General features: G+C 38.1%; 3 protein-coding genes and 1 pseudogene across 3 annotated transcripts; all 4 read left to right on the top strand.

Moving 5' to 3' along the window:
- Nucleotides 1-394: 394 nt before the first annotated feature.
- Nucleotides 395-1,155, top strand: LOC108567158 (larval cuticle protein A3A-like). Its single transcript, XM_017927507.1, has 3 exons — nucleotides 395-406; nucleotides 463-891; nucleotides 976-1,155. The coding sequence occupies exons 1-3, from the start codon at nucleotides 395-397 to the stop codon at nucleotides 1,153-1,155; spliced, it is 621 nt and encodes a 206-aa protein (XP_017782996.1).
- Nucleotides 1,156-2,780: 1,625 nt separating this feature from the next.
- LOC108567089 (cuticle protein-like) lies at nucleotides 2,781-5,166 on the top strand. Its single transcript, XM_017927382.1, has 3 exons — nucleotides 2,781-2,830; nucleotides 2,892-3,491; nucleotides 4,648-5,166. Exons 1-3 carry the CDS (start codon nucleotides 2,819-2,821, stop codon nucleotides 5,164-5,166), a joined length of 1,131 nt encoding a protein of 376 aa, XP_017782871.1. The 5' UTR covers nucleotides 2,781-2,818.
- A 964-nt stretch (nucleotides 5,167-6,130) lies between these two features.
- Nucleotides 6,131-8,539, top strand: LOC108567027 (annotated as a pseudogene).
- A 1,361-nt stretch (nucleotides 8,540-9,900) lies between these two features.
- Nucleotides 9,901-10,454, top strand: LOC108566941 (larval cuticle protein A2B-like). Its single transcript, XM_017927128.1, has 2 exons — nucleotides 9,901-9,912; nucleotides 9,972-10,454. Exons 1-2 carry the CDS (start codon nucleotides 9,901-9,903, stop codon nucleotides 10,452-10,454), a joined length of 495 nt encoding a protein of 164 aa, XP_017782617.1.
- Nucleotides 10,455-11,559: the final 1,105 nt, after the last annotated feature.

Raw genomic sequence — 11,559 nt, 5'->3', positions numbered from 1 at the left:
AATTAATAATTGCCAACACTTCTAAATTTAACATCTATAATTATATATTAACTAAATAATTTAAATAATAGAAAAAAGTATTCTCAATTTGTAAAATGTATTAAAGTGCAAGAATTGTTCGTGTTTCCGTAATGCTTTATGTCTAGACTGCTTTAGACAATTGCGTAATTGAATGCAGGTCGCTTCGATTAAGCAATTAATTATGTAAAACGAAAACTATTTCAAAGTCAATAATCGTAGCATGGAAAGGTCGACCTTCGGAAAGGAAAAAAAAAACGAGACGAATTTCTTTTCGGGTTACGAATTGGGTGGGGAGGAGAGGAGTTTGATGGTATAAATCGTCGTATGGGCGATGGGTGTAATCAGAATTCAGTCAACCGAAATTCAATCAACAATGGCTTTCAAGGTATGATGGAATTATAATTTTTACAGTATTTTATTTTAAATATTTCATTTTTGCAGTTCGTAGCTTTCGCCGCCCTTTTGGCCGCCGCCAACGCCGGAGTCATCGCCCCATTGGCTTACTCCACCCCTTTGGTTGCTAAGGTAGCCGCTCCTTTGGCGTACTCCGCCCCATTGGTTGCTAAGGTAGCCGCCCCAGTGGTAGCTAAGGTAGCTGAGGAATACGACCCTCATCCACAATACTCTTACGGATACGATGTGCAAGATTCTTTGACCGGAGACAACAAGCAACAGCAAGAAACCCGTGACGGAGATGTTGTTAAGGGTAGCTACTCTCTTGTAGATGCTGACGGTTTCAAGAGAACTGTAGAATACACTGCTGATCCAATCCAAGGATTCAACGCCGTCGTCCACCGTGAGCCTTTGGTAGCTAAAGTAGCCGCCCCAGTCATCGCCAAAGTAGCTGCCCCAGTACATTACGCCGCTCCAATCGCCAAAGTAGCTTACGCCGCTTCCCCAGTACATTACGCTGCCGCTCCAGTTCTTGCTAAAGTAGCTACTCCAGTAGCTTACGCCGCTGCCCCAGTACATTACGCTGCCGCCCCAGTAGTAGCTAAAGTAGCTGCCCCAGTCGCCTACACTTCTCCATTGGCTTACGCCGCTCCAGTCGCCAAGATCGCCGCCCCATTGGCCTACACCGCCCCAGTTGCTAAAGTTTCTTTCTCCTCCCCAGTAGCCAGCTACTACCACTAAAACAACAAACCCGATACAACATTGACAATAATTTATTAAATATATGAAAAATCCACAAAATGTCTTGTCTTTCATTCATAAAACTCAACCACAAATATTGTGAACCCATTCGAAAAGTGTCGAAAATCTAATAAATCATTTCATGTGCAGATGAAGAAGCATTACAGAAATCAATTTCGAGGTTCCAATTTTGCATTTGTACGTGTGCACACACAGAAACTCGCACCGTGGGACAAGGGCGACGATAATAATTCACTATTAATTGTACGAATGCAGTTTTTCAGCCGGCGGCGATTGATTAAAAATAAAAAAAAACTAAACAGAACCAGAGCGAAAATGAAAAAGACATAAAAAAAATATATAGTGTTTGTAGCTGATGATTGCCAACGGCCAACGAGAAAATCAAAAACAACACAGCATCGAAACAATATGCCAACACACTCCAATGCGAAACGATTTGTTACGTGCACTGAAACGGGGTTTTTTTTTTTGCAGATACACATACTTTCGCATGTTACGTGGATTGTTCTCGTCGCCGAAATGTAATTGCAACTGTAATTGCTGCATTGTTTATCGCCTGCTCTTTACCTTTAATTATACAATAACGACACAAAAGGGTTTTCGGGCGAAAGAAACAGAAATAAAGCAGTTGCAAAAGTTAATAAAAGTAACTAACTCTAACTTGTTAACTGTGTTTTATATGATACTTTTAAAATATAATATATTTGAATTGAAATAATCAATTTAAACGTTAAATAATTATCCCATGTAATTGAATCATTTTATAGCATTAACACTAATTGATACAGTTCGAACATATCTATTGGATTACGTAGATGACACGGTTTGATTACGAAGCTGAATGAACGTTGCGAAGGATGGAGAAAGGCGTTCGCGTTTTAACAAGAAATTGACCTTTGCAAGGGCACCGCCCCAGACCACAAGTCAGACCGGATCAAATTCGCCGGTTTCTTGCCACAACAACAACAAAAAAAAAAATCGTGGCGAGGTTTCGTAGACATCAATTAAATATTGCACTCAATTTCAACGCAAATCCTGTTAGGTTCTTTGAGTGCTTCGCGTAATTGGTTTCCAAAGTTTCTAACTCTATTTTTTTCTCATGTTCCAACAACAACCGAAAAAAATAAAACATCGATAATATTGGTGTAACTTACACAATTCTAACTAACTCACCTGCTATGAATAATGCTAAATCGTAGATCGACTTACCTAAAACAGAAACAGAAAGAACAATTAGTTTATAAATTAATAGAAATATTTTAAATTTGTTTAAGCAAAGTTCAGGTGTATTATACTAATATTAGTAGAATCAAATAAACGCTGATCATTGAAACTTATTATAATGCAGTTTTTGTTTATCGTCTCTCGATCGATTTGGGTCAAACGCTGATGGCGTTGAACGAAAGTGCTTGAATTTTTGAATTAGATTTGCTTAATTTGCATTTTTTGTCTGTCTTTCTTTCTCTATTGTAAGTTCTGGAAGCGAAAGAAATAATTGTTGCACAGCCGTGACCTTCGTCTGGGAACGACCGCAGACAGATCTTGCGAAACAACTTCACCTCCAAGAAGTGTATATAAGCGATTCAAAACTGAATCAAAGATATCACAAACTGATCAACGCTCCCTCAGTTAACAACACAAAATGGCATTCAAAGTAAATGATACATTTTTAATACGAGAAATTTAAGTTACTAATTTAGATTATTTTTTTTTAGTTCGTAGCCTTCACCGCCCTTTTGGCCGCCGCCAACGCTGGGATCATCGGTACGCAATATGCCGCCGCCCCATTGGCTTACTCTGCTGCCCCAGTAGCTAAATTGGCTTACACCGCCCCAGTGGTAGCTAAGGTAGCTGAGGAATACGACCCTCATCCACAATACTCTTACGGATACGATGTCCAAGACGCTTTGACCGGAGACAACAAGCAACAACAGGAAACTCGTGACGGAGATGTTGTTAAGGGTAGCTACTCTCTGGTCGATGCTGATGGTTTCAAGAGGACCGTAGAATACACCGCTGATCCAGTCCAAGGATTCAACGCCGTCGTCCACCGTGAACCTTTGGGAGTTAAAGTAGCCGCCCCAGTCGTCGCTAAAGTAGCTGCCCCAGTAGCTTACGCCGCTGCCCCAGTAGCTTACGCCGCTGCCCCAGTACATTACGCCACTGCCCCAGTACATTACGCCGCCGCCCCAGTCGCTAAAGTAGCCTATTCTTCGCCATTGGCTTATGCCGCTCCAGTAGCTAAAGTAGCCTACTCCGCCCCAGTAGCTTACGCCGCCGCCCCAGTAGCTAAAGTAGCTTACGCCGCTGCCCCAGCTCACTACTACCACCACTAAATTGAAAAAAAAACAAAATGTACATAGACTATTTATACACGAACAAATAAACAGAAAATATAAACCAAAAATAACAATTCTTCTCTTTCAACATTTCTCAAGAAAATTTACAAAAAAAAAATATGAACTTTTAAAAGTTCAATTTATACCATATAAATTGTTAGCATCAAGAATTTGATTTTGACAAATTTATCTCGAATTATGTTATAGTAAAAAATGAATAATTCATTTACAAATGTGAATATTAAACATTAATACAGTTATTATCAAAAATCTTTAACATATTTAGTCAAAATATATAAAATTCAACAATCCAAACGATTTTGCAATGATTATATTACGAATTATTAAAAGTAATTGTAAATTATTGTTATAAATATATTTAGCTTATAAAAAAAACTAGACTATTGTAATAGCATATATTATTAGATCACAAAATAAACAGTGACAATGTATTTCGTCACAATCGTTTTTGGATCAAGTTCTAAGAAGATATTTCGTTTGGTAATCTTGTTAATTATATAGTAGACTACTACAATTCAATAGAAATTACAATAATTTCTATTTAAATTTTCTCGTTTCAGATTGCATCATAAACGGTGATCGAACCTGAATTTCAATGAACTAAATTTTCGGTTATTTGCATTTCGTGTGCAAGTGAACTGCACAATCGGTGAAAGTGGAACTATTAAATAATCAAGCTGCACAGAAATCATCCAAAACTGATTTATTACGATTACAAAAGAACCATAATAACGATCGCTCCTAAAGCCGTGACCTTGATTCGAGTGGAAGTGGTTACACCCAATAAAAAGAGAGAGAGAAGAAAAAAAGAATTGGAATCGGTGTCAATAACCAAAATTAGAATGGTTACGTATAAATAGACGATCGTGAGATCCGATTAGAGCAGAAACTCAACCCACACCGAATCAGCAACAATGGCTTTCAAAGTATTGCGTTTGCTTGATTGTAAATATTTCTAGGATTATAATTTGATTATTTCTTCTTGCAGTTCGTCGCCTTTGCCGCCCTTTTGGCCGCCGCCAACGCTGGAATTATCAGCACGCCGTACGCCGCCCCATTGGCTTACACCGCACCAGTAGCTAAGTTGGGATACGCCCCATTGGTTGCTAAGGTAGCCGCCCCAGTGGTAGCTAAGGTAGCTGAGGAATACGACCCTCATCCACAATACTCTTACGGATACGATGTGCAAGATTCTTTGACCGGAGACAACAAGCAACAACAAGAAACCCGTGACGGAGATGTTGTTAAGGGTAGCTACTCTCTTGTAGATGCTGACGGTTTCAAGAGGACTGTAGAATACACCGCTGATCCAGTCCAAGGATTCAACGCCGTCGTCCACCGTGAGCCTTTGGTAGCTAAAGTAGCTGCCCCAGTACATTACGCCGCCCCAGTTGCCAAAGTAGCTTACGCTGCTGCCCCAGTACATTATGCCAAAGTTGCTGCTCCAGTAGCTTACTCCGCCCCAGTAGCTTACGCCGCCGCCCCAGTCGCCAAAGTAGCTTATTCCGCTCCAGTTGCCTACGCCACTGCCCCAGTAGCTAAAGTAGCCTATTCCACCCCATTGTCCTACTCCGCACCAGTAGCTAAAGTAGCTTACACCGCTGACCCAGCTCACTACTACCACCACTAAAACTGATTCCGAATTATTTGAAAACAATGTAAATAAATGAATAAATTATTAAAGCAAAAATAAATCATGTGTGTCGATCATTATATAAATATATATAAATTTCACTCTGCCCGAAAACCTGAATTCGTCCATTTCAATATTCATAAATGCAAATTCGCATTTTCCAATCTCGCCAATTGATTATGATGCAAATGTGATTATCTCATTTGCAGTATAATCAGTTATACAAACACGCGATTCATCATCATAATTAACGCATAATTTAAAATCGATGGATTTCATTAACAATATGCATTAAACAATAAAACGCATTTCCTACTTTAATTATATTAAACATTACAAAATTATTTCTTTATGTATTTGCTCGATAGAAGAATAAAAACACAATTTTGTAAATTGAAAGAAATATTTATAGATTCAAACTACTTTTGTGAAAACTATGTATGAAATGGTTTCATTGATAGTTATGTAGAGTGTGTAAAATTATACGATGTGCGTAATCTATTTACGTATTCATCTAAGCTCGCGTGACAAAACGAAGAGAAAAAAAGAAATAGGAATAAAAAAGATCTTACTTAATCGGTGAGTTATATATATGTATATAGAGTGAAAAGTGGATTACCGTTGTTCCAGATTCTAAATTTTCGTTCGACGCAAAAAAAAATTTGAAGGTGAAAGTGTGGAGCTGTGTTAAATAATCGGGTGCAGCAGCAGCAGCAGCAGCGATCGTCGTTAATATTTATTATTTTCGCTGCGAGCGCAACAGAAAAAGTGTGTCGTAAAACCCTGACCTTGCTTAAGGTGTGGTCAAACGTAAAAGTGGAATCGCTGTATTGTATCGCACGACCAAAAAGAAAGACCAAAGAAAGAGAGGAGTGGAAAGAATATGGATTGTTGAAATCGCCTCCAAAGTTTTGTTATAAAAGCGTAACGCCGCTCACGAATCTCATCATAACCGAAACCAGCAAACGGATTAAACATGGCATTCAAGGTACTACTCAGATTCAGTGATATAACTAAGTGATTCCAATTAGCTGACACGGATTGTTGTTTGTTTTTTTCTTTAGTTCATCACCTTCGCCACCCTTTTGGCCGCCGCCAACGCTGGACTCATCGGCACCCAATACGCCGCCGCCCCATTGGCTTACTCCGCACCGTAGCTAATTTGGGATCGCCCCATTGGTTGCTAAGGTAGCCGCCCCAGTGGTAGCTAAGGTAGCTGAGGAATACGACCCTCATCCACAATACTCTTACGGATACGATGTCCAAGATTCTTTGACCGGAGACAACAAGCAACAGCAAGAAACCCGAACGGAGATGTTGTTAAGGGTAGCTACTCTCTTGTAGATGCTGACGGTTTCAAGAGGACTGTAGAATACACCGCTGACCCAATCCACGGATTCAACGCTGTAGTCCACCGTGAACCTTTGGTAGCTAAAGTAGCCGCCCCAGTCGTCGCCAAAGTAGCTGCCCCAGTACATTACGCCGCTCCAGTTGCCAAAGTAGCTTATGCTGCTGCCCCAGTCCATTACGCCGCTGCCCCAGTCGCCAAAGTAGCTTATTCCTCCCCATTGGCTTACGCCGCCGCCCCAGCCCACTACTACCACCACTAAGATACCTAAACCTGTTGTTAAATTATTTAAAACATAATAAATTTGAAGAAAAAGAAAATTGAAACAAAGCTTTATATTTTTTTTTTAAAAAAACCTTATATATACATTAAGAATATCATAAGTATTGAAATAATAATTGAATAAAAAAAGACTTGTGTCCATAATTCTCTTTTCGAGATCAGATTAAATGTAGATAATAGATTTCAATTAATCAAATCGAAATTGAATATTATATAAATGTAGGTGTTACAATTAAATTGATTTCGCTTTGCAGCAATTCAATTTACTTTTATTTTTCTTATTATCTTACTTTGTTAAGTTTATATTATGTTTTGATGCAGTAAATATTATTATTTATTGAAATTGAGAACAAAATAAAATATTCAAAATAATTTTAATTATTTTTCTGTGTTTAATTTTACTAAAACTTTTTAGTTACATAATTTATTGAAGAGTTTGCAGATTTACGTTCGCAAATTAATTTGTTTAATATCTTCAATGAAAATAATTCCAGTTGTATGAACTGTGGTTTATTACAAATTATTATTTATATTATTAATTCTTAATTACTTTATGAAATAAGTAAACTGAACATTGATGTAGACATACAAAATAGACACTTATACAAATTTCAGTATGTTTTGAAAAAAATAATTACATTTTTACAAAATATTGATTTTAATTAAGATCTCATTGATTCTTAATAAATGTTTTTATTTTAAAAAAATAACATCTATGTATAATTTATGTCATTGCTCAATAATGAAATTAATAGTTTTTTTTTTCTGAAGACATATGTAGTTAGATACGTTTATGGAATAGTACAAGTAACATATTAAAGTGAGATTATTAGATTATTGCATAAGACAAGACAAACAAACAGACAAAAAAAAAACGTAATATAGACCAACAATTGTGACTTAGAAAGGTCGACCTCTAATTCGGCGAGACCAATTTCTTTCGGAGCGTGCGTGCATGGTGGGAGCGAGACTTCAAGCTATAAAAGTGGGCATCAGCAGTTGAGATGATCAGAATCAAAATTCACTCAATTCCATCAACAATGGCTTTCAAAGTGAGTTAACATTTTGATTTAGTAAACAGTATTACAATATTAATTAACTTTTTGTTTTAAACAGTTCGTAGCTTTCGCCACCCTTTTGGCTGCTGCCAACGCTGGACTCATCGGCACCCAATACGCCGCCGCCCCATTGGCTTACTCTGCTGCCCCAGTTACTAAATTGGCTTACTCTGCCCCAGTGGTAGCTAAGGTAGCTGAGGAATACGACCCTAACCCACAATACTCTTACGGATACGATGTCCAAGACGCTTTGACCGGAGACAGCAAGACCCAACACGAAACCCGTAACGGAGATGCCGTCCAAGGTAGCTACTCTTTGGTTGATGCTGATGGTTTCAAGAGGACTGTAGAATACACCGCTGACTCTGTCCATGGATTCAACGCCGTCGTCCACCGTGAACCTTTGGGTGTCAAAGTAGCTGCCCCAGTCGTCGCCAAAGTAGCTACCCCAGTCCATTACGCCGCTGCCCCAGTTCACTACGCCGCTGCCCCAGTCGCCAAAGTAGCTTACGCTGCTGCCCCAGCCCATTACGCCGCTGCCCCAGTCCATTACGCCGCTGCCCCAGTCGCTTATGCTGCCGCCCCAGTAGCTAAAGTAGCTTACTCCGCTCCATTGTCGTACGCCGCTCCAGTAGCTAAAGTAGCTTACGCCGCTGCCCCAGCCCATTACTACCACCACTAAATGAATTGTTGAAAACATATGTAAATATATCTTAATGATCGAATAAAATTTGAAAACCTGAAAACTTGTTTCACGATATTCCAAATAACACTGATTAAGTTGTTAAATAACAACGCCCAATAATACCGAACGATATTTCAGTAGTTAATTAAGGTTGAAAATCCACGAAATGAAAAGCGTCGAGAACAGGAAGCGTCGTTAATAAATGATGAAAATGAAGTTGCACGCAGCAGCAGCGGCGGTCGATCGGAAAGTGTGCGGCGAAGGAAAATAGGAAAACAGACGAGGCGTGAGTGGAAAAGGCGTCTCTTCTAACTCTTATTGCAATCCTGTTTCACTATATGTGTCTGTTTTCATATATATATTTTCATGATGTGTATGTGGAGATGTGTGTTATTTGGAAGAGAGGCATCATCAACCTCACCGGAATTATGTTGTGTGGCAGCAAATATAAAGGAAGGGAATGGTGGACACTAATCCACTGCGACACACGAGATTACCAGAGTGCTGGTCCTCAGTATTTCTCTATTTATTTTTATTATCCTTTCGCATCTCCAGCGAACTTTAACCGCAAACGATCGAAAAAAATAAACAAAATATGAAAGAAGCGACGATGAAGATAAATAAATAAATATAAAAGAAGGATAAAAAAAGAACATGTGCATCCATCATCCCATTTGTTTGCATTTCCACCTTACGGATGTTTTCCAAGCAAACATTCTCTCATGGAATATTTATGTGGAAAACCCCGTGCATTTCCATAAAGTCAGAGCGAAATGTAAATGCCGACTTCTGTAGCAAAATCTGCTCGTATTAGGAATAACACGATACTTTATAAGAATATTGCATGAATAATAGTAGTATTACATTAAACTGCATTATGACAATTAATAATGATGAACTATTCTGACGAGAGAAACTATGCTAGTTTTAGCTATTTGGGCCAATTAAAGATTATTTTCGTTTTAATTCTTGCGGTTTTGTAATTGAGATCGATGATGCAGGAGGGGTGGATCCGCAACGAAACTGTCGAGCGTAAATCGGGATGTAGTTAGCATCGTTACGAAAAAGGGGGGGGAGGGAAACCGAACTGCAGCAGCAAGTCGTAAAACCAAGAGTGCCGTGAAAGTTTAATGCGTTATATAATTTAGTGTGTCGAAGTTTATGCGGCCGTAAAATCTGCAATTATAGAGGGCCGCAACGGTAACGCAACGTGCGGACGTAGTCCCTGACATTGGGTGCTCAAGTCTCCCTCACCACTCTTTCTCTTTTCATCTGGGCGCGGTCATTTCTACAGAAAAAAAAAACGAATATAAAAAGGTGCACCGAAGAATTGAATTCATCACATCTACCACAACGCAATGGCATTCAAAGTGAGTTGATGCTCGGATTGTTGTTGTTAGTATTTTTTGTTATTAATTTGTGCGTTTAGTTTGTAGCTTTCGTCACCTTTTTGGCCGCCGCCAATGCCGGAGTCATCAGCACTCAATACGCTGCCGCCCCATTGGCTTACTCTGCTGCCCCAGTTGCTAAATTGGCTTACTCCGCCCCAGTGGTAGCTAAGGTTGCTGAGGAATACGACCCAAACCCACAATACTCTTACGGATACGATGTCCAAGATGCTTTGACCGGAGACAACAAGCAACAGCAAGAAACCCGCAACGGAGATGCCGTTCAAGGTAGCTACTCTCTCGTTGATGCTGACGGTTTCAAGAGGACTGTAGAATACACCGCTGACCCAATCCATGGATTCAACGCTGTAGTCCACCGTGAACCTTTGGTAGCTAAAGTAGCTGCCCCAGTTGCTTATGCCGCCCCAGTAGCTAAAGTAGCTTACTCCGCCCCATTGTCCTACGCCGCCCCAGTAGCTAAAGTAGCTTACGCCGCCGCCCCAGCCCACTACTACCACCACTAAATCATTACTATCATTATATAAAAACATATGTAAATAAATATTTCATACATCTCAAATTACGTTTTCATTTAAACCAGCGGTAAATTACCCTAAATGGGGTAAAAATGATTTTTTTTGGGTAATAGGGAAATTTACTAATTTCATTTTACCAAACTCAGAAAGCGGTTCTCTGACTACTTTCCAGATCTTGATGTACAAACTGTAAATTGGGTTGAAGATCCTTTTATATGTGAAATTAGTAACATACCAGAAGAACCTCCAGGTTTGGCAGAGGCACTTCTTGAACTTCGATCCAATACTGAAGCACGTATTGAATTTGAGACCAAAGCAAATCTGTCGTCTTTTTGGTTGTCAAAGGCCGAAGACTGTTTTCAAATTGCTCTTACATCAAAAAGTCCCAATTTTAAAATAATTATATCAAACATGAAGCAACATCATTTTTGCAAAACCTGAAGGGGGAAAGTTTTCAATTAATTTTTGTTTGTTCTAATTTAAGAATTTTATTTTGTTTGTCTATTACATACTTACTATTAATTAATTTAATAAATAATGTTTATTTAAAATTTACATTGATTGTTTTCTTTTCAGAATGAAGGGCGGGGAGTAATATCGACTTACGCAAAAAAATATTTTGGAGTAATGGTTAAAAAAGTTCCCCGACCACTGAAAAAATTGAATTGAAAAATTGATATAAACATTTATTTTATTAATGTTTTGTTTTGTTTGTTTTCTCCAGTTGTTACTTTTGACGATAATTAAGAAAGTAGTAAATATATGTTTAACAAAAAAGTTACTTTTTTTTTTTAAATTTTTATTTAGATATATGTACTGCAATAACATAGGGTGTGATATAAAAATGTAGACTGTTATGGGCTTTAGCCTCTTTCAGCCTTCTGTGATTAAAAAAGTTACAATTTAAAGTTAAAATTTAAACAATGTAAGGTCTTTTTTTCTTATATAATTATTAACGATTTCTTTTATTTTAACTTTGCATTAAATATAACATTTTTCAAATAATTTACTAAATATTAATTTTTGAAGTGGATAATATTGTTTTTTTTTTATTTGAAATCTCCTGAAAAATTTTGAAAAACATTATTTATTA

This window comes from Nicrophorus vespilloides, unplaced genomic scaffold, assembly GCF_001412225.1.
Source record: "Nicrophorus vespilloides isolate i.1.1-1 unplaced genomic scaffold, Nicve_v1.0, whole genome shotgun sequence".
In the NCBI taxonomy this organism is placed as follows: Eukaryota; Metazoa; Arthropoda; class Insecta; order Coleoptera; family Silphidae; genus Nicrophorus; species Nicrophorus vespilloides.
Note: the sequence above shows the minus strand (reverse complement) of the source record. Positions and strands in the feature narration are given on the sequence as shown.

What these genes read in the sequence shown, in the direction of transcription:
- LOC108567089 (XM_017927382.1), top strand. An exon ending in TAGCTTACGCCGCTGCCCCA is followed by an intron (nt 3,492 to 4,647) that starts GCTCACTACTAC and finishes TTGGTTGCTAAG; the next exon opens with GTAGCCGCCCCAGTGGTAGC.
- LOC108567158 (XM_017927507.1), top strand. An exon ending in CAGTACATTACGCCGCTCCA is followed by an intron (nt 892 to 975) that starts ATCGCCAAAGTA and finishes CCAGTAGCTTAC; the next exon opens with GCCGCTGCCCCAGTACATTA.